Consider the following 27,732-nt stretch of genomic DNA (forward strand, 5'->3'; position numbering starts at 1 on the left):
GCAATAGCAACTGAAATCAATGTAATAGTAAAAATCAGTTTCGCAGAAAAGGTTAGTCCAGGGTGGGACAGAATTAGGTAAATACTTTTAGGATGCTATGAGTTTTTAATAAATGATAGTAATGAACAATAACTCAAAAATTTTTGTTTAGTCCACTTTAGTTCCAAGCTGCTCAATGGCTAGAGTAAAATACATGCTCGGAGTGTGTACCTCCCTCCTGGATGAACTGAATTTTATATGGGAACAGATGCAGTTCCTGTCGAAGGATTCTTTGTAACAATCTTACAGAAATGCCTAGCTGCATGGATTGCCATAGAGTAGAGTAGATCTTTAAGGCTCTGTACCACACTCTCACTCAACATTTTCATCAGTCACCACAGTTCTTGGGGCACCCAAGTTTCTCTCCAATTGATCATTCACACTTCCAATTTCACAGAACTTTTTCACAAGGGCAGAAATTGTTTTTCTAGTGGGAATGCTCTGTCCAGGAAAAATTTTTCAGAACTCCTTTTATTCAAAAATTGGCGATTTACTCTCCAAATACTTTTCCACAATGAACACGCAATGTTCCCTTTCATACTTGGTCGTCATCTTAAATTGAAGTCTTGCCAACAAGTGTTTTTGAGCTTACTGGCAAAGAAGAAAGGGGGGGGGGGGTTATTGTTTGCTACTAAACCAACAGTATGTCTTTAAGATCATTTATTAAAAACTTATAGCATCCCACAAGTGTTTACCTAATTCTGCTCCACCCTCTATATCCCAGAATTTTGATACACACCATTAGAACCAACACCACCTTCCCCAGATTGTTGGTGCATATTGGTGGTTAACCCTTAAGCGGTCGTGCAGGTCATCATGACCTGCACCTAACATTTGTTTCTTTGCCAATGTGTTAGGGTTCGATGCAATTGAGTCACTCCCGGTAGCTTCTTAACTCCTTCTGCCTCCACAGTCACACAGGTGATATTCAGTTTACGTTCATGTGTCGGCAGGAAAGGTTGTACTAACATTTGTGCAATTATTTAGTGCTCAGTTTCTTGCAGTAGTGTAGCATTCATACTTAGTGTGTTGTAAAACGTCTAATTGAACCAATATCAGGTTCTGGCCAAAATGTAACTTATGATAATTGGTTCACTAGTGTGCCGTTGGCTGGAGAACTTCTGCACCAACACAATCTTACACAACAGTTAGAACAATACGAAAAACAAACATGAGCTGGCTGCCTGCAGGTTTTGTTACCAGCAAGAATAGAGAAAAAGGAATCTTCTCTTCTTGGATTTGGGAAAGATTTTGCGACACTGGTTTTGAATGTTCCGGAAAAAGGAAAACTTGGTCACCTTATTATCAACTATTCACCCCAGCAAGGCCATTGATCTACAGACTGGCGACAGTAATAAATCTGAAGTTATGTCAGGCAGCTACTCTGTGCTAGAAAAAGCAACAGGTGGCCAGCCATTGACAATATTTTACAACATGCTAAATGTAGCAGCCATAAATGGTTGGATTATATCTGCATGTAACAAAGTATGAAAGCTGGCACATAGTAAGAAGAAAGCACATGAAGGAATGAGCCATGTGTCTGGTGGGACAATACACAAGGTCTCGTTTGGAAATTCCAAGTCTCAGCAGAAAACTGAGAAATGACTTCCTCTAACTTTTGAAGGAACCAGTTCAACCACCTCCTACTAATCAAGGACAAGGAACTTCAAGTAAAAGAAAAAGATGTGAAAAGTGCCCAAGAACTGGCAATAAGACATCTCAATGCTGTCAGCTTTGTCAGATGCCAATCTGTGGTAAACACCTGTGATGACTGCCTGGAAAGAAACTAATTGTCATCTATTTCTTTCCATATTATATTGCGATTCAAAAACTCTCTTTTTTTTCCGAAAGATATACTAATTATTTGAAACACTTAGTGAAATGATGCATTTATTCAACATGTATTTACAAATATTACTAACAATACAAAAATGTTAGTATATTTATTTATTTGCCTAATTAAATAAAAAATACGTAATGTCCAAAGGACTAAACGAAAAATCTAAGAGTTTAAAATTGCAGGTCACACTGACCCACTCTGAAATGGGTGCAACCTCTCCTGGGTTAAGTTCAGTATCATTACCGGCTTTCTCTCTTTCACCCAACCCCAAATCTGTTAATGACTAATTGGCAATACTGCTTTTAGGCACTAAGGTATTGTATCTCTTTACAGCGAGGATTGGGCTAATTAATTGGTTGGTTAGTGATCAACCAAAAATACAAACATTTTTTCACTATAGGGTCAATCCATATAAAGTCATACAACATGGTTGCTTGACCATTTTTTTAAAAGGTTATTTTTTGCGTGGTGTGAGCCTCATATGTAGACAGTTCAGAACCACTGTTATTTTATTTTTACTATCACCGATTTGAAGATTGCGGGCATTTTTTTTATCATGGCACGTGTCATTTTCTCCATTCGTAAGCATCAGTGGCAACTTTTTTATCTCAGCTCTGGTAAGTCCTATGACAATGAGACAAAATCTGTGATGTTAAGCACATTCTAGGCTACAATTATATTTCTGTGTAACTTTCTAAATATTATTCCTTCATAATCAATTTTAAGGTCAAAATTGTGTATTTTAAATCGCTCAAAATGACATTTTCGGACATTTTTGTTGGGGAGAAGGCAGTTTTGACACTTGAATTTTTTTGTGCAAGTACCTGTGTATCAATAGAGTATGTCAAAATTATTTAAAGCTTGAGACTTTAATCCCTTTTTTTTTTTTCTACAGGGTCATAAACATGTACTTTTTGTTAATAAATTCCAAGTTCAGGGTTAAATCTCTCTCGTGGGCAGTTGTTTAAAAATCTGAAATTTGTACATAATACAGTACTCCATGATAAGTAACTTCAGTAAAAATTTTGAGTTTGAGATTCAATTGGTTTAAGAGATACAAAACTCGTGAAAAATTCAATATTTTGCATTAAATATGGTATGCCTAATTTCATTCCTTATTAACATTGTGTTAAAATTCTGCAAACTGTAATTTGGAATGGAAGTAAACAGTTAAACCTAAGCATATGTGAAATCCCATGTTTTAGCCTTGTGGGCAATTTTAGCTGATTACTGGGAAATCAGACATGGTCGTAAAATGCTAAACTACTGTAATCCATGTAATGATTGTTTCTCAACCTGGCAATCTATAGGATCCAGCAACTAAACCTGATTGTTTTTAAATCAACACTGAATGGAAGTTGCTCGAGGAATGGAGCAGTAGTTGGCATAAAGTCCTTTTGTGGTTGAGATATTTTTCATAATGAAAGTGTGGTGGCAATGCAGCGTGCCTTCCATCGGCACTTTACATTCACCATACTCTGCCCGTTCCCAGTCTGATTACAGTTTTACTGTGGGCAAGGAACTTCAAGGAGATGGCATCAGCTGTTACAAGAAAATCTGGTGGATATTATAATGTTAACACTCCAGAGAACATAGAACGAGTTCAGGATCTCTGTTTTGAGGAGTTATTAAAAAAATGAACTGTCCCAAGAAACTGCCACTCATATTATTTCCCTAAAATGTTCAGAGATGTAGTACATGTACTCTGTGATCAGAAGTATCCGGACACCCACCTGAAAATAAAGTACAAGTTTGAGCAACCCTCCATCGGGAACACTGGCAGTCAATACAGTGTTGGCCCACCCTTAGCCTTGATGTCAGCGTTCACTCTCGCAGGCATACTTTCAATCAGGTGCCGGAAGGTTTCCTAAGGAATGGCAGCCCATTCCTCGCAGAGCGCCAAAATGAGAAGAGGTATTGATGTGGATCCGTGTGGTCTAGCACGAAGTCTACATTCCAAAACATCCCAGAGATGTTCTATGGGATTCAAATCAGGACTCTGCGCAGTCCAGTCCATTAGTGGGACGTTGTCGTCATCAAACAACACCCCACAAGCCCTGCAGTATGGATGGGTGCTCGGTCGTGTTGAAAGACACAATGGTCATCCCCGAACTGGTCTTCGACGGTAGGCAGCATGAAAGCTGTTAAAATGTCAACGTAAGCTTATGCCATGACATTGCCACGTAAAGCAACAAGGGGACCATGCCCCCTCCAGGAGAAACATGACCAAACTGTAACCCTGCCACCTCCGAATTTCACTGTCAGCACTACACAGGCTGGTAGATGTTGTTCACCAGGCATTCACCACACCCACACCCTACCATCGGATTGCCACATTGTGTACCGTGCTTCATCACTCCACACAACGGTATTCCACTGTTCCATGGTCCAGTTTCGACGCTCCTTGCACCACACGAGGTGGCGTTTGGCATTTGTCTGTGTGATGTTTGACTTATGGGCAGCTGCTCGGCCATGGAAACCAAACTGCCGCACCTTACGCCAAACAGTAATGGTGCTTGCAGTAGAGCCTGATGCAGTTCGGAATTCCTGTGTGATGGTGGCGATGGATGATTGACGATAATGTTGCACGACCCTCTTCAACACTCGATGGTCTCTGGAGGTCAACATGGGAGATTAGCCTGCACGTTATTGGGTTGTACACATCCCTTCACTATAACATCGGAAACAGTGGACAGAGGGATGTTTAGGAGGGTGGAAATCTCACACACAGACTTCCTACACAAGTGGCACCCAACCAACTGACCACGTTTAAAGTCTGCGAGTTCCTCAGACCATCCCATACTGCTGTCTCACACTGTCTGCAGACTACTGAGTTCGCTGACTATGTGTTCTATGTGGTAGATGGTAGTACCCTCTATGATGAACACACGTTTCGCAGTGTGTCCGGATACTTTTGATCACATAGAGTATTAAATTGACTTGGTTGCATGCAACAATTTTGTTTTCATTTGTAATTAAAAGCAGTCAGGTTTAGTTGCCGGACCCTGTAGTTATGTTATTACAATTCCTATATTATTTTGAATTTTGACAAAAAAAAAAAAAAAAAAAAAAAAAATCCATGATATTTCCAGACCATTCTGTGTTGCTTAAAAATGCTAATAAGCGAGTTTTAAGTGTTAAATTTTACTTGCTATTCAAGGGAATCAATTTTATCCAACACTGTAAAAAATAAATGTGCAAAAATAAGCTATCAACAAATTCATCTTCCATAACTACTGCAAAAATATATTTTAAATCAATACAATACAACAGACTTTCTTATAGCACTGGTATTGCGTCAAACTGATGCATAATTGTAGACTCAACCCTACTTGGGGAAAATAAAACAAATGTTCACATGCACAGCCTCCTCGAATCATTTCCTGGTACAATTTACATATTCTTGTGCTACTTCCTGGTACAATTTACATATTCTTGTGCTACTTCCTAAGTTAATCAGAAAAGATTTGCAAATTACAAATAAACCTTTTTATTACAACAAAGTTGTGGCAATGTTTGTCTATTTTAAATGTACATCAATACAATACCATTCAACAGTAGCAGGACTTCTTATAAACCTAAAAATTTATTAAATATTTTCAACATGGGAATCGTTTAGCAACAAAGAATTAGAGTAAACATGATGTGGTTGAGTCAATTTAATTGGCACACTGTTACCCACAAAGTAATATTCAAACTGTATTAAGGACAACAAATTGTTACAAACTTACAATGTAAGTAAGCTCAGAGCACCATTTCATTGAATCATTTTGAGCATTTGCAAATTTTAACAAAATTTCATTAGTCCCAATTATTCTTACACTACATTCCAACATATTGGTTGTATCATTGAACCAAAGTTGCTATAATTATTGTTTTCCACCACTATGCTCTCGATCTGGACTTTTTAGGCTTCCAGTAGCTACCTTGTGATGTGCCTGTTTGAATATAGAACTGCAATCCACTATTTGTAAGAATTATTCCTGATTACAGCAAATATATTCATTTCTTCAACTCGCATGGACGCAATTTTACTCAACCCAACCAGTTATTTGAAAAGCTGAGGCCTTTTTAAAAAGTTAATATCAAGATGATATATGCAGTGGAACCTCGATTTTACGTTACTCAGAAAATCAAACTTAAAATACAGGCAAATGTAAAATCTAGGAAAATTTTCTAGCATTTGTTATGTTGGGACCAGCAAAATGGACTGTATTATGCGGGAAAATGTAAAAATCCAGGAATGTACAATCGAGGCTTCACTGTACATACAGGTCTGATGCAGGGCACACCCAACTTCTACCAAATGCCAAAACTAAATGCTAACAGCTCCTAACCTAAAAATCGTGCCCTGCACCAGACTTCTGCACAGATTTGAAATGGGAAAAATTTGAAACCTGATTTTTAAAAGTTACGGCTCAATCCAAGTCCTGGGTATTCCATGCCCATGGTCTACCAACTGACCAACAAAGCCAACCTCTATCTCTACCACTATTTCCACAAATTAGATCTATATGGGCGAATCAAAAAGTAAGTTACACCCGAGCCGTGTTCCTGTACTAACAGAGATAAAATAATCACGCTTGGTGGCAACATTGTCTGGAATGTTTTCTTCACACACCAGAAGCAGCCGTGCTTCAGCTGGTTTAGTATGGGAGTAGTCACAGTGTGAGTATGGCGTGTCGTATTGAGGTTGCATCCAACAGTCATCCGATCTTTGTGGGCACAAAGATATAATCGGAGTGAAATCCATTGCCAAATTGTCAAGGCGTATGGTGAGAATGCGATGTCACACCCCCTGATTGCAAAATGGTGCCAGATGTTCGAAGAGGGAAGATCGAACGTGAACGATGAATCGCATGTCGGGCAGCCTGCAACTGTGAACACTATCGACAACGTGGAGCATGTGGAGCATGTGAATGCAATCATCCCAAGTGAACTGAACATATCCTACGATAGTGTGTATGCTGATTCATGACCAGCTGGGTGTATTGAAAACTGTGCTCTCACAGGGTGCCGCGATTGTTACCCAACGAGCACAAATGTCAACTCAATTGATATTGGATGGAATTTTTACACACATGAAATTGAAAAACCGGTCACACAATTTGAAAAGTTCTTGGAATACCTTGGTGACTATGCGGAAAAAAGTTAAATGTTCATACATTTTTGTCCAATAATTATTTTCTTTCTAATGTGTTTTGTTTGTTTTATACAGGGGGGGTAACTTACTTTTTGATTTGCCCTAGTATGTGTGACTTTATACCCATCGTTGGTATACTGTAAGTCCCTGTTGCCATTGGTCATGTTTCAGCATGCCAAAAGGAAATTATGAAGGTGAGAGGCTGGCTTTGTAGTTCAGTTAGTAGAACATTAGCATGGAAGACCAAAGGTCTAGGTAAGTTCAACTCCCAGATTATGCAGTAATATTCGTAACTTTTCTCTGTCATTTCATCTGTGTGCCATAATCTATTGAACATAGCTACTTCAACTTAAAAATTATTCAAATGTAAAAATAAGTGTTAATACTCCAAATGCATTTGCAGAAATACATTTCACTCATCACAGCTGCTGTAACAATTCACACTTTTCATTACCAGTGATTTGTAAATTTCTTTGATATAAATTATTAGGATATTAGCACAAAAGCATAAGGTGAAATAATATTCATACAAAATATTACAATGTTCGGGGGAGCTACTGAATGGCATCCAATGTGTGTACCAAACATGAAATTCTTACTCGACAAGCAAATTGATATTGAATCCATGAAAAACTTATGAAAATAAACGGAACATTCCAGGGATGGACAATTTCGTATGAAAGTATCAAAAATATCACTTTTGTATATAAGACTTACAAGATGGGACATTCACAAAGCCTACTTCTGGTATTAAAGATTAAAATTATGCTGCTGCTTGTCCACTTAGCAGTATGTAGGCACCGTGTGAACAGTGAACTTAAAACCATTATTATATTTGAATATTTTCTGGTTTTGTTTACCATACATGATTCAACAGCTTGGGTGAGGGAGGGGCCAATGTGTGTGTGTGTGTACATACATGCCTTACAGTAAATTGGGACAGGAATTAAAATTAACTATGAATATGCCCATCTCTAGCAGACATATAAACCACGGAGGAAAAAACGTTACAAATATATATATATATATATTCTGTTCAATACACAAAAATTGCTTCAGTTCTTTAGGCTAAATCCAGACTGCTTTTGTTTAGCACCAGAATATACTTTGGCTAAAGCTATATGGATGACTGGAATATCAACTTCACAATGCAGATGCAACATGAAGCCACTTTATCACATTATCCAGCTTACACAAACCATGCACAACACAAAAATATTGGTCCAAAAATTCACACGTGTAAAAACTCTTGACTTGAAAGTAAGCACAGGTTCCATCATTTACGTTTTCAACCCTCTGTTCTTCCTCTTTATACGTGCATAGGGACCAATGTCCGGATCCATGATAAAATCGTACAAGACTTTTACCCAAGAGTTGTGTTGTGGGAGATCATCATAATATTCTGGCGCAATTCTCTTAACCTAAAATAAAGAAAACCGTATTTATGCATAATGTCCTGTAATGTTCCACATAAGAGAAATGGTGGAAATTTTACATGCTTCTTACTGCCATTATCAGGGTGGAGAATGTGAGGTCCTTTATAACAGTGGTTCTCATTCTTTGTGAGACCGCAGCCCGGCAAATTCTTGTTTTAGAAGTTGATGCTCTGATCCTAATAATTTTACTCATAAATACCTTTCTAATGTTGAACATTATATCTTATTCATGATTGGGAAAAGAGAGACGCGGTAGTATATAAATACGGAGAAACTAGTACTCACTTTTATCCGCGAAGCTGTTTTTTCTTCTTTTTCGATTAATTTCAGTGGCCACTGCCACCATCCTCGTTGGAACTTGCTGCGCTGTTGCTTGGCATGCGTCTTTTGTTCGTAGTTCTCTGGCTGCCGTTAGGTGCGCTGTGCGTCTTGGTACGTCGTCTGCTATTTCCGGGCGATAACTGCTGCAGTAGTGGAATCCAAGTATGGTGCGCTTGCCCGCTATCGATGTTTAGTTCGTGCGGGAAGTGCATTATGGCGTGCGTTTCCTTGATTTTGGTGTCTATGAGCGTGTGGGCAGTGTGTTTGACTCGAACCTTTTGAATTTTATGGCTATTGTATTTGATATGTCTAGCAAGACCAGTAGTGGGTTGGGCTTTTTTCGCATCTGCTAGGTGCTGTTGGATTCTTTCATTGACAGATCTGATGGACCTGCCGATGTAATGAGCCTTGCACTCACACTCAGCATCATATACACCTGGGTTGTCAAGGGGGGAGAGGAAGTACCGTTTGTGCTTGTTCAGTTTGTCAGTTATTTTGGAGTTGGGTTTGTGCGCTACTTTGATGCCAAATGGGAGAAGGGCTTTGGCTATGCGGTTGGAAGTGGTGGGATGGTAGGGGAAGGCAAACCATTTATATTGGTCGCTGGGGGTTGGTTGTGGCTGGGTTGCTTGTGGATGGGTTGATTGTGGTAGGTTAGGGTGTCTGACCTGTATTTCCGCCTTACTGCACCAAGTGGAGAGTTGTGATTCAGTGTAGCCATGCTTCAGGGCTATTTCTGTGATGGTGGCTATCTCCTCTCGTAGATCCTCTTCTTTGCCACAGTAGGAGAAGGCTCTTCGATAAAAGTTTAGCCACACATTGGCTTTTTGCTTAGGGGGATGGCTAGAGAGAGCATGTATGTACTGGTTGCCTGCATCCGGTTTTCTGTAGACGGTGGTTGTGAATTTGTTAAGTGCACGGCTGATGGTGATGTCCAGGAAGTTGATTTTACCAAGTTTTTCATGCTCTACGGTGAAGTTGAGCCTGGGGTGGATGCTATTTAGTTTGTTCACTAGGAGGTTGAGTTCTTCTGCCTTTTTATACACAACTATTATCCAGAACTACAACACATCCGATATGGAAGGTACGCGGACGACACAATAGTTGTGTATAAAAAGGCAGAAGAACTCAACCTCCTAGTGAACAAACTAAATAGCATCCACCCCAGGCTCAACTTCACCGTAGAGCATGAAAAACTTGGTAAAATCAACTTCCTGGACATCACCATCAGCCGTGCACTTAACAAATTCACAACCACCGTCTACAGAAAACCGGATGCAGGCAACCAGTACATACATGCTCTCTCTAGCCATCCCCCTAAGCAAAAAGCCAATGTGTGGCTAAACTTTTATCGAAGAGCCTTCTCCTACTGTGGCAAAGAAGAGGATCTACGAGAGGAGATAGCCACCATCACAGAAATAGCCCTGAAGCATGGCTACACTGAATCACAACTCTCCACTTGGTGCAGTAAGGCGGAAATACAGGTCAGACACCCTAACCTACCACAATCAACCCATCCACAAGCAACCCAGCCACAACCAACCCCCAGCGACCAATATAAATGGTTTGCCTTCCCCTACCGTCCCACCACTTCCAACCGCATAGCCAAAGCCCTTCTCCCATTTGGCATCAAAGTAGCGCACAAACCCAACTCCAAAATAACTGACAAACTGAACAAGCACAAACGGTACTTCCTCTCCCCCCTTGACAACCCAGGTGTATATGATGCTGAGTGTGAGTGCAAGGCTCATTACATCGGCAGGTCCATCAGATCTGTCAATGAAAGAATCCAACAGCACCTAGCAGATGCGAAAAAAGCCCAACCCACTACTGGTCTTGCTAGACATATCAAATACAATAGCCATAAAATTCAAAAGGTTCGAGTCAAACACACTGCCCACACGCTCATAGACACCAAAATCAAGGAAACGCACGCCATAATGCACTTCCCGCACGAACTAAACATCGATAGCGGGCAAGCGCACCATACTTGGATTCCACTACTGCAGCAGTTATCGCCCGGAAATAGCAGACGACGTACCAAGACGCACAGCGCACCTAACGGCAGCCAGAGAACTACGAACAAAAGACGCATGCCAAGCAACAGCGCAGCAAGTTCCAACGAGGATGGTGGCAGTGGCCACTGAAATTAATCGAAAAAGAAGAAAAAACAGCTTCGCGGATAAAAGTGAGTACTAGTTTCTCCGTATTTATTATATCTTAATTGACTTTGAAATTAAATATTAATAAATTATGGCATAATTATCAAGAGCAATAGTTCAATTATGACTATACTTGTTGGCAAATGTTTAAATTAGCCACTGGATCTTACGAAATCTTGTGGTCTCCTCAGACCATCATCATTTAATTAATTTGTTAAGTACTGATTTTCATCGGCATGTTGAAGTCTGAACATTGAGAAATCTAATTAATCACAACAGTTGAGAAACACTGAGTTATGGAAAGGAGCAGGAGGTTGAATTACACTTCAAAACTGTAAAATAACATGTAAGCAAGGTTTAAACTTCGACTCTCACAGTATTTTTGTCAATCTATGCTGAAAGTCCAAATACCAGTTATGCTACTCAGCGTAAGTACGATGAGAGTATTGAAATGTTGCCAATTCAAGAAATACACTGTTGCTTGTTTACATATTGTATGTGCTTTTGTTGTCATTAAGTACAAGTACAACATGCAATGTGTACCATTAACAAGAATTAAGATGAACTGCATGAGTCACAGTATACTGGCAAATGAAAGTGGGGTCACAAAGTCTGAGAATATTGCTGTTACCAAGGTTTAATAAACTATAAATTTGTAGGTTTCAATTCATGTAGTTCAGTTGCAGAGGATGCAATTAAACTATATTATTTGATACAGATTAAGTGATATTTTCTCTTATGTGCACACACATTTTCATCCTTCATTGTAAAGCAATTGGTTACACATGATAAATGTATTTTCTATGTAGGATAGAATAGAATTAAGAAAGTAGTATTTTTATTTGTTATAGATCAAGGTTCAGCCTCAGGCTGCTCTACCACCTAACTCGTAATTAAGTTTGCAATGTGAGGAAATATGCAAAACAGTATTTATTTGTTTAATGAAATTTTAAGAAAAGCAGAAGCTACTTTAAATATAACAATGTAACTATTGTACTTGTAACTAAGGATTCAAGATTGAAAACTATGGTTAAAACATAATATTCCAAGGCTGAAACTCCTAAGGACATTTCACATGTACTAATAATGTTTGCTTACCTCAGGTAGTAATGAACCAGGAACTGCAGGGAAATCGTGATGCTCATTGTGGTAGCCAACGTTGAAAGTGATCCAGTTCAGTGGCCCATAGTACGAGTAGGTCTCAAACCCTTTCCTGAACATATAATGCTCCGAAATGAAGTGTCCGGCCACTGGATGAAACCCCATCGCCAGCAGGGATCCTCCAACCAAATACACAAGAACTTTCCAGCCTGATAAAATAAAAGATAATTGTATTTTTTTGCTGTGATAATTTACCATTAATAACGATCCTTCCATACCTATCGTTTTATAATCAGGAAGTCTTACGTTTGATTCTCAGTGAAGGCATATTTCAATTAGTCTAAAAAATGAAACACCCTGGTTCAACAGCCCTCAGAGCAGTTTTTTCATTGAATGATGCATGGTCAGCACATTGAGTCCCACCACTGTTTTCTGGCATTCAAGACGAAAGCTACTGCTTTTCAAGTAGCTCCCCAATTGGTCTCACGATGTCTGGGGGCAACGCCAACATTTTGGTACTTCAACTGGGAGTCTAAGTCTTCTCGTGAATAGGGTTGACTTAAACTTTACTATATTAGGAAAATAAAGAATTCTATAGTGTAAAATGTAACTAATTTTAAATGTGATCGTGAATGTCAGTAATTAGCTTAGTGACTCCGAGAACTATGGATTCGACACTAATCTAGGTCATTTGTGGCATTTATATATTTCACCTCCTCTCATCCCCCATGTCGATCGATGATGAACTTGGAGTTGAACCGCATTGTGAGTGTCACAAAAACTATGGATTCCATTCGCAACACAGTCTGAATGTTAGACAACCAGAGAAACACTTTCGTTGTGCGGGTTGCATAGAGTTCTGTCTGTGCGGAATTTAATATCGGTGGTTCTCGATTATTTTTACTTCACCCCTTCCCACCCTACGCTAGGGGTACCAGGGGTGTCTTACCCCAAAATATTATTTCCAGATTGAAAGTGATATGTAAAAAGTTTGGTTGAAATTGCTCCAGATGTTCGAAACAAAATTAATGTTAATGAAGGTTTCACCAACAAATGTCAACCAAAATGTATGCTCAAAGTCTATAAACAGATAATATAATTTATGTGAAAAGAGAAAAACACACTGTTTCATGCAACATTGTTATTCGTACAGGCAAGAGTTTCAATCTTCCTCGCATACAGCGCCACCGCTATTCGGGCGATTTAATTCAGTTTGCAACTTTGTAACAATTTTGAACATGCAGGCACGCTCCCCGTCAAGCGGAATGCTGACATAGGTATTGTTGTAGGCCTATCGTCTATCTATCAAAGTGTTCGAAATGGGCAAGGTGAAGGAACTTAGTTTCGATCTGAAGGATGTTATTATAAATTTGGCCCTTAGAGGTTATTTGTTAAGAAAAATTGGACAAAAGTCAATAAATCACACTCCACAGTTCAATACATAGTAAACAAATTTAGATAGGAAGGTTCAACACAGAATGTGCTGAGAAAACCAAAAGACAGACAGTTGAATAAACGTGATGAAGGCTTTATTTTAAAAAGAGTGTGAGAAAACCCCCGACTAAGTGTTCCTCAGTTACGACCATTAGTAGAAAATGTTGCTGGCAAGATGATGTCCGATCAAACTATCCGACGTGCTTTGTGGAAGCACGGATATCACGGCAGAATACCACAAAAGAGGCTGAAGGTTAATTGCAGGAATAGACTTTCATCCACAAGGACCAGGTATTTTGAGATAGTGTCATATGGTCAGACGAGTCCAAGATTAATATTTACGGGTCAGTTGGGATAAATAAGGTCTGGAGAAAATCAAATAAAGACGACGATCACATTAACACAGTTCCAACAGTTAAACAGGGTGGGGCTGTATGTCGTCCAAACGTGTTGGTACCATCCAGTTTATTGATGGTATCATGGATGCATATATGTCTATTTGGACATATCAAAGAACAATGTAAAGCAGAATGCCCAAAAATTGGACATGCCGTCTATCTACAGATTCCAACAAGACAATGACAGTAAGCATAAGGCGCGAGTTAACACGAATTGGCTAATATGGAATGTGCCCAAACTACTACAAAGACCAGCTCAAAGTCCAGACTTAAATCCCATTGAGCATTTATGGGCAAGTTTGAAGAGGCGAGTCCATAAAGCAGGCGTCAAGTCCAAACAAGAGTTGAAAACTGTTGTGCAAGCCGAGTGGAATAAAATAAGCTCTGAAACATGTCGGAAACTGGTTAATTCTATGAAGAACAGGTGTCAAGCAGTAATTAAAGCCAAAGGATATGCATCAAAGTATTAGAACTGTTAGTCAATTTGCTCTGAATATACTTTTTTCTTTTATATTATTAACTGTACGAATAGAAAAGTTGTAAAAAAATGGCATGTTTCTCTTCCAAGTTTCATTTAATTTATTACTGTTATTGGTTATATAGAATTTGATTACTTTTGCAACCTCAAAGAATTTAATTGTGAAAAGTACCACTTTTAAACAAAGATATCCATAAATATACCTGGTCTTCTCCAGATGGTAAAGCTCATAATCAGATAGATCATATTCTCATTGATAAGAGAAGGCATACTAGTATAATTGACGTTCGTACACATAGAGGTGTTGACTGTGCCAGTGACCATTATTTAGTAATTGCTAAATTAAGAGAAAGACTCCCAGTGATAAATCATAAGCAACAAAATCTAAAAGTTCTAAAATTTAATACAGGAAAATTTGCTGATGGAAGAATTAAGAAAGAATACCAAATTAAACTGTCCAATAGATTCGATGTGTTGCAGGATTTAAATGATGATGAAAATATAAATGAAACAGATGTAAATAAGAATTGGGAGCACATACGTAATGCAATAGAATCAGCAGATAAGAAAGTATAGGATACCATAAACTAAGAAAAAGTAAGCCATGGTGTGATAATGAATGTCATAATCTAATACAAACTTAGGTGGTTAAATAACTCTGATGATACAAATCTAAGCAATTATAATAGAATAAAGCGAGAAGTTAACCGCACGTTTAGAAATAAAAAAAGAGATTACTTTAAAAGCAAAATTAACGAAATTGAAACAAACAGCAAAACCAAAAATATCAGAGAGTTATATAAAGGTGTAAATGAATTTCGAAAGGGGTGGCAACCTAAAGTAAACTTGATAAAAGATAAAAACAGCGATTTTGTAGCTGACCCAAGCGATATTCTAAGTAGATGAAAGAACTACTTTAATGACCTTTTAAATGTTCATGTAGGAGATAAATCAGAAGTAAATGAAGTGCACACAGCAGAACCTTTAGTTCCAGAACCTAACTTGACTGAAGTTAAAGATGCAATTAAAAGGCTAAAGAATAACAAAGCACCTGGCATAGATTTAATGCCCGCTGAGTTATTAAATATGGTGAAAATTCGTTAATATGTCAAATTCATAAATTAATTTGTTTAATATGGAATAAAGAAGAAATCCCTCAACAGTGGAAAGAATCCATAATTGTTCCTGTGTTTAAAAAAGGTGATAAAATGAACTGCAATAATTACCGTGGAATTTCTCTACTCTCAACAACATATAAAATATTATCTATTGGTGAGCCCAACTTAAGAGTTCAGTATGGGGCTTATGGCAACAGCGTTGCCGCATGGTGCGCAGTACAAGAAAGCTCCAGCGTGCATCGAGCGTCTGCTGTAGTACACGCCGCAACAAAAGTTAGTGGTCAACGGGGCTGTTCACTGTCAAACTTTTCCACTAGAGGCGCTAGCCCTGTTGTGTCCCTAAATAATTTCGTGCGTCATCTGGTTGCCCTAAGCTTTACATTGGAGCGTGATAGGAGAGCTTTTCAAACGTTATTTTCAACGAAGGTAAAAATTTCTCGTGTAAATCGATAACAAAAATTGTTTAGCAAACCTTTAGGATTATGTAGCAAGTCAAAAGTTTCTGAAAATTACGTTCTCCTGAACCTAAGAATTAATATATTAAAGCGCAACGACAGGGTAGCTCAGACGGGCTAAATATAGTATATTTATGCACAAAGAGCACTAAACTTGACGTTATTTTGATCGTCCCTAGCTGACATGAGTCTATAATAAAAAAAAATAGATTCTTGCACTACGCTTTATGCTTCCTCTTGTTGCGACTTGCGAGTATGTGCAATTCAACGGCGGGAGTAGGAATCGGGGAAACTACACAAATTACAAAGAGAAAATGTATTAAGTGGAAGCGCATAATATTTATTATTATACGCTATGCCCTATCCATAACTTAATATTAACATACGTTTTCTTTGTATTAAGCAGACATTTCCCCCTCGTATTTTCGTCCTTTTAAAATTATAATTCCTGTAAATAAGGAAGTCCTAGAAGTTGCGAGATATGAAACAGAATGTAACATATTTTTTGTAATAACTATTCTTCTCAATAAATGTGTATGTATAAAATAGAGAACCATATTTACTAGCCATGAGGAAAAGTATAATATCACGAAAAAAAATAAGTCGGGTATTAATAACAACTAGCTATAAAAAAGTGCAGTCGCATGGAATTATTATGTATTATTCTTTACCAGATTCACAAGAATAAAGCACTTAAATTGTGAAAATTCAAAGTGACGTAAACAAGTGCTGTGCAAATTTTAAGGCTTTCTTTAGTTCCGATATCTTTTCTGTTATTGACATTCGTCTTATTAAAATTCTTAGTTTCAGAACACTGATGTTCCGACATAATTTCCGATGTTAAGATGAAATTAAACTTGCAATTTAATGTAATAGCAGCATGTTCAGCATCAAATTCCCCATATATTTAAATGGGAGAACAATTGTCCATCAAAAGCGTGGGGTCGCAACATGGGTGCTGGCACCTACAATAGTTTGCTTTGACCAGGAACATACAAGAATGCGTGACTTGGTGGGAAGCTGTTCATTCTTGCAGCTGTTGGTCCAGAATAATGAATGTCCGTGGAGGAAGATTTGAAAATAAATGTTTCCGAATATACTTTTCATACGTCTTGCTCTCTACTTTATCACAGTGTTTTTCTTTCCTTTATGCACAGAAAGGTAAATCGGGACTGGACCTACAGTTTAAAGTGGGATCCGAACCACTATGTGTCTCCAACGGGTATCAAACCTGGGACCCCTTGATTACGATGCGACGACGTTACCACTGCGCCATCGGGGATGCCTCTTTCACATTTTTCGGTGCACTCTTTCATTTGATACGGAACAGTGTTCATTATAATACCGGCATACACCAAAGCACCCCGGTCGTCGCATTTTAATTAAGGGATTAGGGTTCCATACCCGGTGGAGGCATATAAAGGTTTGTATCTCACATAAAACTGCTCGATCATTTTATGTTATTTTAATATAATGCTATCTAACTTTTTATAATAGTTAGTCATCCTTTGGGAAGAGCAAGTGAACCGGGAGTATTCCCGCTAGATCCGCCAATGCATACAATATGCCTATTTTCAGAATTCCCCAAAACGAGAAAGCGCACACACAAATAATAAATTTCTTGACCTGGCCCGAAGACGGAAGCCTATTCACGAACTTTTGCCTGGCCATTCCCCACCCCCTTCCCTCTTCCCAACACGTGTTTGCAGCGAGTGGCAAGTGTTATTTTTGACTCCCCAAATCGCGCTTATTAAAGAGGAAATAAAAAATAGGCTTAATTCAGTAAATGCATGTTACTTCTCTCTTCATAAACTTTTGTCTTCTCGTTTAATATCTAAGAAACTAAAAGTTAAAATATACAAAACAGTAATTTTGCCTGTAGTATTATATGGGTGTGAAACTTGGTCCCTTACATTGAAAGAGGAACATAAATTGAGAATATGTGAAAATAAGATCCTTAGGAAAATATTTGGACCTAAAAGGGATGAGGAGACAGGTGAGTGGAGAAGGTTACATAATTTAGAACTACATAATTTGTATTCATGTCCAGATATTATTAGAATAATTAAATCAAGAAGACTTAGATGGGCAGGCCATGTGGCACGAATGGGAGAGGAAAGAGGAGTTTACAGGATTCTTGTTGGGAAACCTGATGGTAAGAGACCTGTAGGAAGGCCAAGACGAAGATGGAGGGACAACGTTGAGATGGACCTAAAGGAAATCGGTAGGGATGGAAAAGAGTATATAGATCTTGCTCAAGATAGGGACAGATGGAAGGCCTGTGTTGTTACAGCCATGAACCTTCGGGTTTAAGAAGGCTATAGAGTTAGTTAGTTAGTTCGTTATATAGAATTTGGGTAAGATTTTATGTTCCTAATGATATTAGCTATTGAATTGTAAAGAAACTATTTCAAAAGAGTGTATTTCCTTTCGGATATTAAAGCATTTTCTTTGAAAATCGGTGTGTACGAATAAGAATGTTACAAACTGTATATAGAAGATTAAATTAAATTATTGATATCCATATTTAAAAAATAATGCTTGTTTCATGCACCAGATCATTAATCAAATTTATGCAATTAAATGAATATGAAAACAGATAAAAATCAATTTTCTTACAAAGAACATTTATACAATTTAGCAAAAAAGATTCAATGTTCAATTCAAAATGTGTTTATGTATGCCAAAACCAAACAATATGTAAATGAAATGTATATAATCATATTAAGTAAAAAAAATGCAACAGGGCAGGAAGAGCTAGTGTGTGTGTGTTCAACTGCAATACAAATAGAAGGATGGCACATACACAAATTCCATAATACATAATAATTGGATTAATTCACATCTCTGTAAAAAGCAGGAGACTAATAGCTAAATAAAAATTATTCAATGTCCAGATAAAAATTTATCCACAGTTGACAATTTCTTTCATGAAATGAATATAACAGACATTATTACCTTATATCAACAGCAGTATAGGGTAAGTTGGTGTAAACATAACTACGATAATGACATCAACATGATGATTCCATGACAATAAAATATGCCTATGGGTCATAATTGATGATGTCATTGTAACTCGAAACACCAATACACCACAAATGTAAACAAAACAATATGTAAATAAATATTATTTCCAACAGACTGTGATTATAATATTTTTGTACATACCTAAAAAGTAGACAACAAATGCATCAAATATCAACTGGATCACTGTGTTGATAATCTCCAGTGTTGTAGGCTCCTTTGGATAGGTGATAACCGGCCGCAAAGCATAGAAAAGTGGCTGAAGGCAAACCCATAAAAATTTTCCAAATGTTGTACAAAAGAGCTTTGCTTCTAAGTATGTAGGAATGTCTGTGTCACGCTTCTCATCACCCTGATACTGAGGGGAAGAAAATATAAGAAAAGAATTAGTTCTCTCTCTCTCTCTCACACACACACACACACACACACATACACATACATACATACATACATACATACATACATATATATCACACACACATATATATATACAAAACAAAAAGCACATTTAAGTTTCAATTAGGCTTGATGCATCTCAAATACTGCACTTATGAGATCATAAGAAAAAAAACTTGCTACCAATATTTTTCAGAATACACAAAAGTATGAAGGCTTATACTTCCTGTGGCTGGAGTGTTTACTTACTCAACGTTTTAACACATTCAAGACCAACTGAAGAAATTATTGAAGAATTTATAAGACATTAAAAATAATTACGTTTGGAGTATCCATTATTTAATTTGTAATTTATTATCATTACAAAGGTGTGTGGGTAATATGGACACAACATGGGAGAAGGTTGAGGCCCTTCCGACTGGATATGGCCAGTGACCATCAGAAAAAGTCACCTGACTCCACCCCCACCCGAAGACGGATCCATATTTTATGCTTCATCAAATGTGTTAGTGTGTGGATATAAATTCTCAATGATTCTTCACTCGCAACACAGGTTCTTAATGCACCTATTTAGATGTATAAATAAAACAAAATGAAACATAAAAAAATACACACACAAGTGAAGTAATACACATTTCAATTCACACAAGCTTCTATGATGTTATGAATAATTACTCACCCTATGATGTTCCAGGTGGTATTTCTTAAAGCTTATAGAGAATGGTATACCAATAGGCAAATTTACGAATATTCCAAGAATTCTGTTTGCAAGTGGTCTTCCATGGCCAAAGGCAAGGTTGTGAGAGATTTCATGGATCGCTAAAATAAGAACATATTTTAAAAATAACTAATTTTTCATTGTATGATGTGAAATAATTATGAATATATAATTAATATTGAAAATCATCTAAACCAGTGACAGCACTAGAGAAAATAGCTTTTGTGCAGCATTGTTACATTTATTACACCCTATGAACATGCCACATGTAAAATGATCTTTGTAGTAAAATGCATTTATTTATGTACTAAGTTATTACTGTGTGCATCCCTTTCAATAGAAGTTATGTTTTGTTTAAGTACATATTCAAAAAAATCAGGGTGGAAGGATTGCAGCATTCTTCCTCGACCATTGGAATATACAGGGTGTATCATAATAAACAACTTTAAGAATGTATTTCTACTGAACTATATGGAATACAACAATCATATTTTTTGTGTATCAATCAGAAACACTTCAAATTGCTATGAATGGCTACAAATGTTCAATGTGGCTTTCACCAGTTATATGACACACATCCCATCGAAATCCAAGTTCTTGCCACACTTTTCCCAAGAACTCCTCGTCCACCAAAGCAAGATCGTTTCTTTTCTCTCCTTTAGCTGTTGCACATTCTACGGCATAGGTGGCACATAGACTTTGTCTTACACAAAGCCCCAATTGCAGAAGTCTAGGGTGTAAGGTTTGGGGATCTTTGAGAGAGCCTGCGTTTGTGAAAGTCGCCATTATCTTTAACACTACACCAGCGCCACAATGACCGTGCTTAAAAAAGTCCTGCAGATGAAAAACAAAACTTGAAGATTTTCTCATCGTCATACAACAAACCTCATTGTTGTCTTTCAGATTTTTTAAAAAATAATAAACCTGATATGTTGTTTATTGTGATACACCCTGTTCTGCATGCGTGTCTTCCCTCACAACTAAAAAATTGCAACCGGAAAGTGCAAATTCTTCCTCCTCCTCCTAACACCAAGCTGGCAATGTTGACTGATAACAGAAGTAAGATTTCACAAAATATAGCCACAGGAAATCAAACAGGATAAAATCTATTTTTCTAAGGCTACAATGAACAAGCATTTTATCTCTGTGTTAAAACACGTCACGGTATGTAAAGGAATATGATAACGCCCACTACGGGTAAAGACAACCAAAGCACGATGATAACCACACCACCTTTAACTGTTGCCAACACCAAAGTTTGCTTTAATAAACAATCATTATTTTGGGTTTTTAAATAGACTGTTAAAGAAAGATAATTTAATTATGATTACAATTACATTGAGCATGGCATATTAAGCTGTTGAAATATGTCTCGATTTTTGCCACATGTCAGGTGTTGTGGTCAGCACCATAGTAGGGTTCATTTAATGTAGCCAATAGGTCCAAGAGCCTTGAATTTTGAAGGCTACTTCACCTATAATTAATTTGCCCATTTTCATATTTGCATTCAAAATGCTCCTCTGTAGGTGAAAACATCCTCCGTAAGAGCTCTTAAACGAAACACTGGATATACTATTAACAGAAAATGCTCCTGTCTGAACCGAACTCCATGCCACAACAGGCCATCGAGGGCGAAGGCCTGACATGCAGTTTTCATTGGGTGACGTGTGCTCAGTGGATCGAGTCCATCGACACTTTTCACAATGCAGAGTCAATACAGAAAAGTTTGAAACTATCACTGGGATCGAAACCCAGGCGAGAACGCTAACCATTAGGCTAGAAGGCATCACTTGATGGTAATTTGGAAATTTATGTTGGTGTCATGGCTCTTGACCATAACATACAGGTTAGCCTAGCGAAACTGCATGCCCTGATGGTACACGGCAATTTACCTATATTAGTAAATTAAATAATTGGGCATTTGTATGCTTTTCTACTTTCCTAGATCAATGGCGATGTCGAGGATGAATGATGAGTAGATAAAAGAACAAAACGTAATGGTTGGTTGGTTGATTTGGTGTTTTAAGTCCACTTTATGCACAATAAGGCTAATCGGGACTGGACCTACAGTTTAATGTGGGATCCGAACCACTATGTGCCTCCACTGGGTATTGAACCCGGGACCCCCTGATTACAAGGCAACGATGCTACCACTGCGCCATTGGGGAGGCCACAACAAAACATAATGAACAACGCCTTGGCGACACAAACTCACATTCACATGCCACTTGAATATCTTACCATTGTCTCGTACATAGTATTCATGGATGTCCGCAGGATTTTCTCCAGGGAGGGGCAAGGAAGGTATTTTTTCTAGGGGAGAGGGACAAACAAGGCACATTTTCCCCAATAATAATAATTTTCCCCTAAAAAAAACATTGTTTAAATTTGAATTTATCATATTCATGCAATAATTAACACACATTATTGTGGCTGAAATGAAATTATATGTGTGAAATATATAATTTAAGGTAGACTTTCATTGATGCCCATGACAGTATTGTCAGAACTCATCCATGGACGTCCGCAGGATTTCTTGCAGGGTTGCAAACGAGACCCCCCCTTCCTTTAATAAAAAAAAACAGCAGCATTGCTTCAGTTTGAGATTTCATGATCCTGCAACGTCCTATTACTGTGAATGAAACAAAATTATACGTGTGAAATATATAATTCGTGATTGACTTTCATTTTCCAAAGGGAGCGGGGCAAGGTCCCCTTTCCAATTCCTTCCGGATGTCCATGAACTCATTAGTACTAGACGTCTTTGGACTGCAGTCGACAAGTGAAGGAAGTTGGAGTGAGCGGGATCCGGAAAAATCGGTACCGGAATCGGGAAATGATTTCACGACTTTTCGGAATCCCGAACAGTCATTTCTAAAAGTGGTAAATTCTCGATGTTTTCTGCATTGTAAGTGTCTGAAACGTCTCGGAAATGTAAAGCTTTTATACCAGAAATGCAAAACGTGATTTATGGGAAAATGGTATGTAGATTTCTAGATTTCAAAATTGTCGGGAAATTGCGATTTTTTCCGTCCCGAAAGTCTGGTTTTAAAAAAAATCCCGCCCAGACCAAAAAAAAAAAAAATATATATATATCCCGCACACCCCTAGTAGAATGGATACCATACCAATTTGATATTTGTATTTTCTTCTTTTGGTTTGGACAATCGCAACAATGAGAATGATTGATGATTAGGGTGAAACTGAAGAAACAACCACGCATAGGCCGGAACTTGAACCCGGAACCTTCGGTGGCGAGATCGTGATACGACCGCTCAACAACTTGGCCACCGAACAGGTTTTATTGCATAATAGCACCGAAAGAACCAATAAAAATAAATTATCAAGCAAATAATACTTGTATGGTAATCGTGACGTGATAAAGTGAGCTCAAAAGCCACTGAAACAGTACAACAGTTCGCTGACAACTATTTAAAAAATATGAAGCAATATTTCAGACCGATAATTTTACAGCTGCGCATGTCACAGATTACCACCGAACCGATTTTATTGCATAATAGCACCGAAAGAACCAATAAAAATAAATTACCGAGCAAATAATACTTGTATGGTAATCGTGACGTGATGAAGTGAGCTCAAAAGCCACTGTAACAGCAGAACAGTTCGATGACAACTATTTTAAAAACATGAAGCAATATTTCAGACTGATAATTTTACAGCTGCGCATGTCACAGACTACCTTCTTTCCCGATATTCAAAAAATAAGAGTCTCAAAGAAAATCACGAAATGACTAACGGATAGATTATATGAAATTGGTTTTGTTTGAACACGTAAGAAATGCGGGCAACACTGTAAACGATAAAGGAGATAACACGCTTTTCTTGGAACCATTTCCTTTATGATAAATTCTGACATTAATACATTTGACTTTTGCAACATGAAGGTCGTTACAGTAATGTAGTCACGGACACTTCTGGGCTGTCATGATCCCACTGACAGACTCTCAATGGGATCCTAACAACTGAGAAGTGTCGTAATTGTATGTGCAAGAACAGTACCCTTTTATCAAATGTAGATATCCAGTACTGAAAAGGGGGGGTTGTAAAGGTAAGATGGCTTGTTTCTAAGGAACGTAAGCAACAGGAATGATTATACAATTGATCGACTGTTATTAATAGTGAACGGATTTTAAGGTACAGCACCTTTCCAAAAATATAGCTGTTTTCACAGCGATCGTTTGAGATATGTATTTTAGGTCATGAAATCAAGTAAAATGAACACACTTTGTTGCACATTTTCGTGAGATTAGCTCATTCCCCCCCCCCCCCCTCTTTGATGCTTCAGCATCCTTTCCCTTCCTTTTCTTTTATGCTTTGTTAAAAAATTGGACAGAAAAATAAATGATTTTCACTCTTCTTAAGCAGCTACATAAAATATATATATATTATATATATAATCTACAGACTTCCCAGTTCCCTAGCTACGAGAGACAGCACACCACCCCTATCTCTTTACTTTGTGGCCGCAGTTACCCGCTTGTGCACAAATTACCCCCACTGGGAACTAATAATTAAAACAAACATATTTAAAAATTAATTGACGATAGTTTTAGACCGAACATACTGTTGTTGCAACTTGCAGCGTTTGTAGTGTGATATACGAGACATTACAGCAGGTCAGGACAGATTCATGCAATCGTGCCTAGAGTTACCAGATCACTATGAGGGAGATGTAGGACATGCTTTCCCAAAATGTAGGACACAAAACATTCACGCATTACTAGAACATGTTAGCAAATTATGTAAAGTTACACATTCCGCATAGGGAAGAGGTGGGAAGCGGGCAAGTTCATTCCGCATAACGAAGGGGTTGAATGCACGGTGTGAAGAGAACGTTACGTCACTTTAGATTCTTCTGATGGTCATTATTGACTGCAAAATAATTCTACCCGTGATATTGTCTTTCTTCACAGAGCTTCCGTTCATTTAACTGCAAAAATAGAACGTATTTTAATAAAATTACATGAAATTAATGATTTTGCAAACAGGTTTCGCGGGCCGCAAAAAAAGGCATCGCGGGCCGCCAGTTGGAAACCCCTGATATACAGGGTTATTCACAGAGGATGGCGTGTAAAAAATGTAAACAACCAGTCACGAAAGAAATTAAGATTAAAGAACTAAAGTACTTGTCTGTATATGTTCCGCTAATAAAAATTCTGTGTATATTAGTAATGAAGGTGTCCCGGGTTCGATAACTGGTAGATGAACACAGTTGTTCGGATTAAAAAGAAATAGAATTTGAGCTCGTCAGCCTATGCCAATGAGAAAGACGTCTGTAAAATCGAAAGAGTAGTTTTGCTCGAGATTTGCTCTGGTGAACTAGAATGCAGAGATTCAGATATAAGGCTGAATTTATTTATATACATGTTATATGTATTACTTAATACGTATTACTGAAATGAAAAACGGATAATTTCTATATTTGGCGATAAGAATAAGGGGAGCTCCTAATTCGCGCGACGAGACGATAACTTATCTATAGGCTGTTCGGGGAAAAAAAAATTAAGTCAAAAAATACAATTTGACAGCAGTTATTTGTGTTTATTCCTTTAATAGGAAACATTACAAAAATGATATACATGTTGGGTCATCATTGTTTATATAGAATCTTCGCACATGCCCAATATAAAATTATACTGACAATATTATAATTAATTGATTCAGTGTAACTTAAATAAAGGCAACACAAAATCCCGGTTTGTGAGTTATGTGCCTTTTCCCGAACACCCTAAAGTCGTTTTCACGTTCAGAAGACACAATGGGCTCTTATGGGCAATGCTTTTCTTATGGGAAATACGAGTGCGCTGTTGTGAAATTTCTGGATTTACAAATTTAGCTTAAGTAAAATCGGTACCTGCAGATTTGCAGGAAATTTTGTAGAGAATACGATGGTGAACACAAAAAACTGGTAACTTGCTTACATAATTTTAGATAAATTAAAAACGCAAATTTTCTGTGAAAACACAATTTTTACATTGTTTTCATTCCTAACGTTGAAACATGCCGTAAAATTGAAGCATTCATTATTAAAAAAATTGACACTGTTTTTTAATTGTCGTAGGTGATGGTGGTACTCAGAATTTATCAATACTTTAAAGCATATTTGCATTAAAAAATATTCAAATAAAGTATGTGGAGATTTTTTATATTCGTGTAGTAGAAAATGTCGTCGCTGGCCATTTCTTGTTCTGTAATTCCAAGTAAAAACTTCCAGCGACAAAGTTGTGGAGAAAATAATGAAATTATTTTTTATAACCACTCAAAGGTTCCCAGAAATATTACTTCCATGCATTTGGAGTTTCTTTTTAACCGAACCGCACGCGAAGTAAGGAGACGTTGTCTGGCCATCTTGAGCTGGCTCACCGCAGCATTCCGGCTAATCACCACCAAGTTTTCGAGTTATTTTATTTCCATTTAGTAAAAATATGAACTTCATGCAGTTTGTTATAATAGAATTGAAATTACTTAAATTTAATAATTGACAATTATTTCCAATGCTGCTGTTGTGAGCAACATTAATGCTGTCGCAAATACACGTTGTTTTTGTTTACATTACTGTCGACATGAATACTGAAATGAAGAAAACCTTTCAGTTTCCAACGTACACATAAATTCATATACTACATATTAACCTTTGAAAGGCTTTCCAACACGTAACAAAATATGGGGCTTCAAGATAGAAATATGACATGCCTTGCTTGAGTCATTTACGTCTTATCAGTTCACGTGGGCCATAACTCATTTGTTTGTTTGTGTTGCAACTTGAATCAAACCCATGTGCCAGGTTCCCCTTACTTGAGTGAGAGTAGACTTTTTCCCTCTCTCGAAAAAGTGTTTTCAGTTGTGTGAGCGCTCAGTGATTTTTACTTTTTAAAGTAATTTCTGAAGTGTCATATTCGTGCATTACTCTCGCGTGTATAGTGATCGCAATGGATCATAGTAAAAAGGATAACTGTAACGTTCACAATATAATATTAATATTAATAATTACATATAATTATCATTATATATACAAAATATGTAACACCTTCATTGTGAAGGAAGGTCATCATTTCCCGGCGACATGAGCTAGCGCTGTATTGGCAACACTGTGCGGTTTCTCCATAAGCGCCGTTGTCTCTTCTGAACGTGAAAACGACTTTTTTTCTAGATATTGCCTCGGTACACAATCTCTAGTTACTTAGCTGTCCTGAAAATTTCTGCCTTCATTGTATGACAAAACCCATAATACTCATATGATTTATGAACTCAACTCGATATTACGTCATAAAACACGAGGTTTGACCTTGAACCAAGAATGTATGTGGGAGAGGGGCGGAAACGAGAGAGAAGTTTTACTATAACCTGCAATTTTTCACGTAGCACGAATTCACATGCTTATCTTTTGTCATGTGTGTACCATGCGAACGCCTAGCATTACTCCATTACTCAGAATAAGTACAAAAAATGACGTAAGTTTGATATTACAGCGATAATGAAGAACGCTACACAAGGAAAAGTGTCTTACGAGTAAACTTGTGATAATTAAACTGAGTTGATTCATCACCTCAAAGTCGGTACTAAATTTACAGAAAAGTGTACCTACATTTGCTCCAGATCCGTATTTCAACTATTTTTTTTATACCTGCACCTCACCTCCAAAACG

The 27,732-nt window shown here is 37.6% G+C and overlaps 1 protein-coding gene across 1 annotated transcript in view; it reads right to left on the minus strand.

Annotated features, from left to right (window-relative positions):
• Positions 1-5,353: 5,353 nt before the first annotated feature.
• Positions 5,354-27,732, minus strand: part of ifc (delta4-sphingolipid-FADS-like protein ifc) — a 69,911-nt gene continuing 47,532 nt past the window's right edge. The window contains exons 3-6 of the mRNA XM_083120942.1: positions 20,028-20,167; positions 19,097-19,310; positions 12,040-12,251; positions 5,354-8,443 (exon numbers count right to left, since the gene is read on the minus strand). Coding sequence (XP_082977068.1) covers positions 8,303-8,443; positions 12,040-12,251; positions 19,097-19,310; positions 20,028-20,167 — 707 coding nt within the window. The 3' untranslated portion in view covers positions 5,354-8,302. The remainder of the gene's footprint in view (positions 8,444-12,039; positions 12,252-19,096; positions 19,311-20,027; positions 20,168-27,732) is intronic.

This window comes from Lepisma saccharinum, chromosome 4, assembly GCF_977018435.1.
Source record: "Lepisma saccharinum chromosome 4, izLepSacc3.1, whole genome shotgun sequence".
Classification (NCBI taxonomy): domain Eukaryota; kingdom Metazoa; phylum Arthropoda; class Insecta; order Zygentoma; family Lepismatidae; genus Lepisma; species Lepisma saccharinum.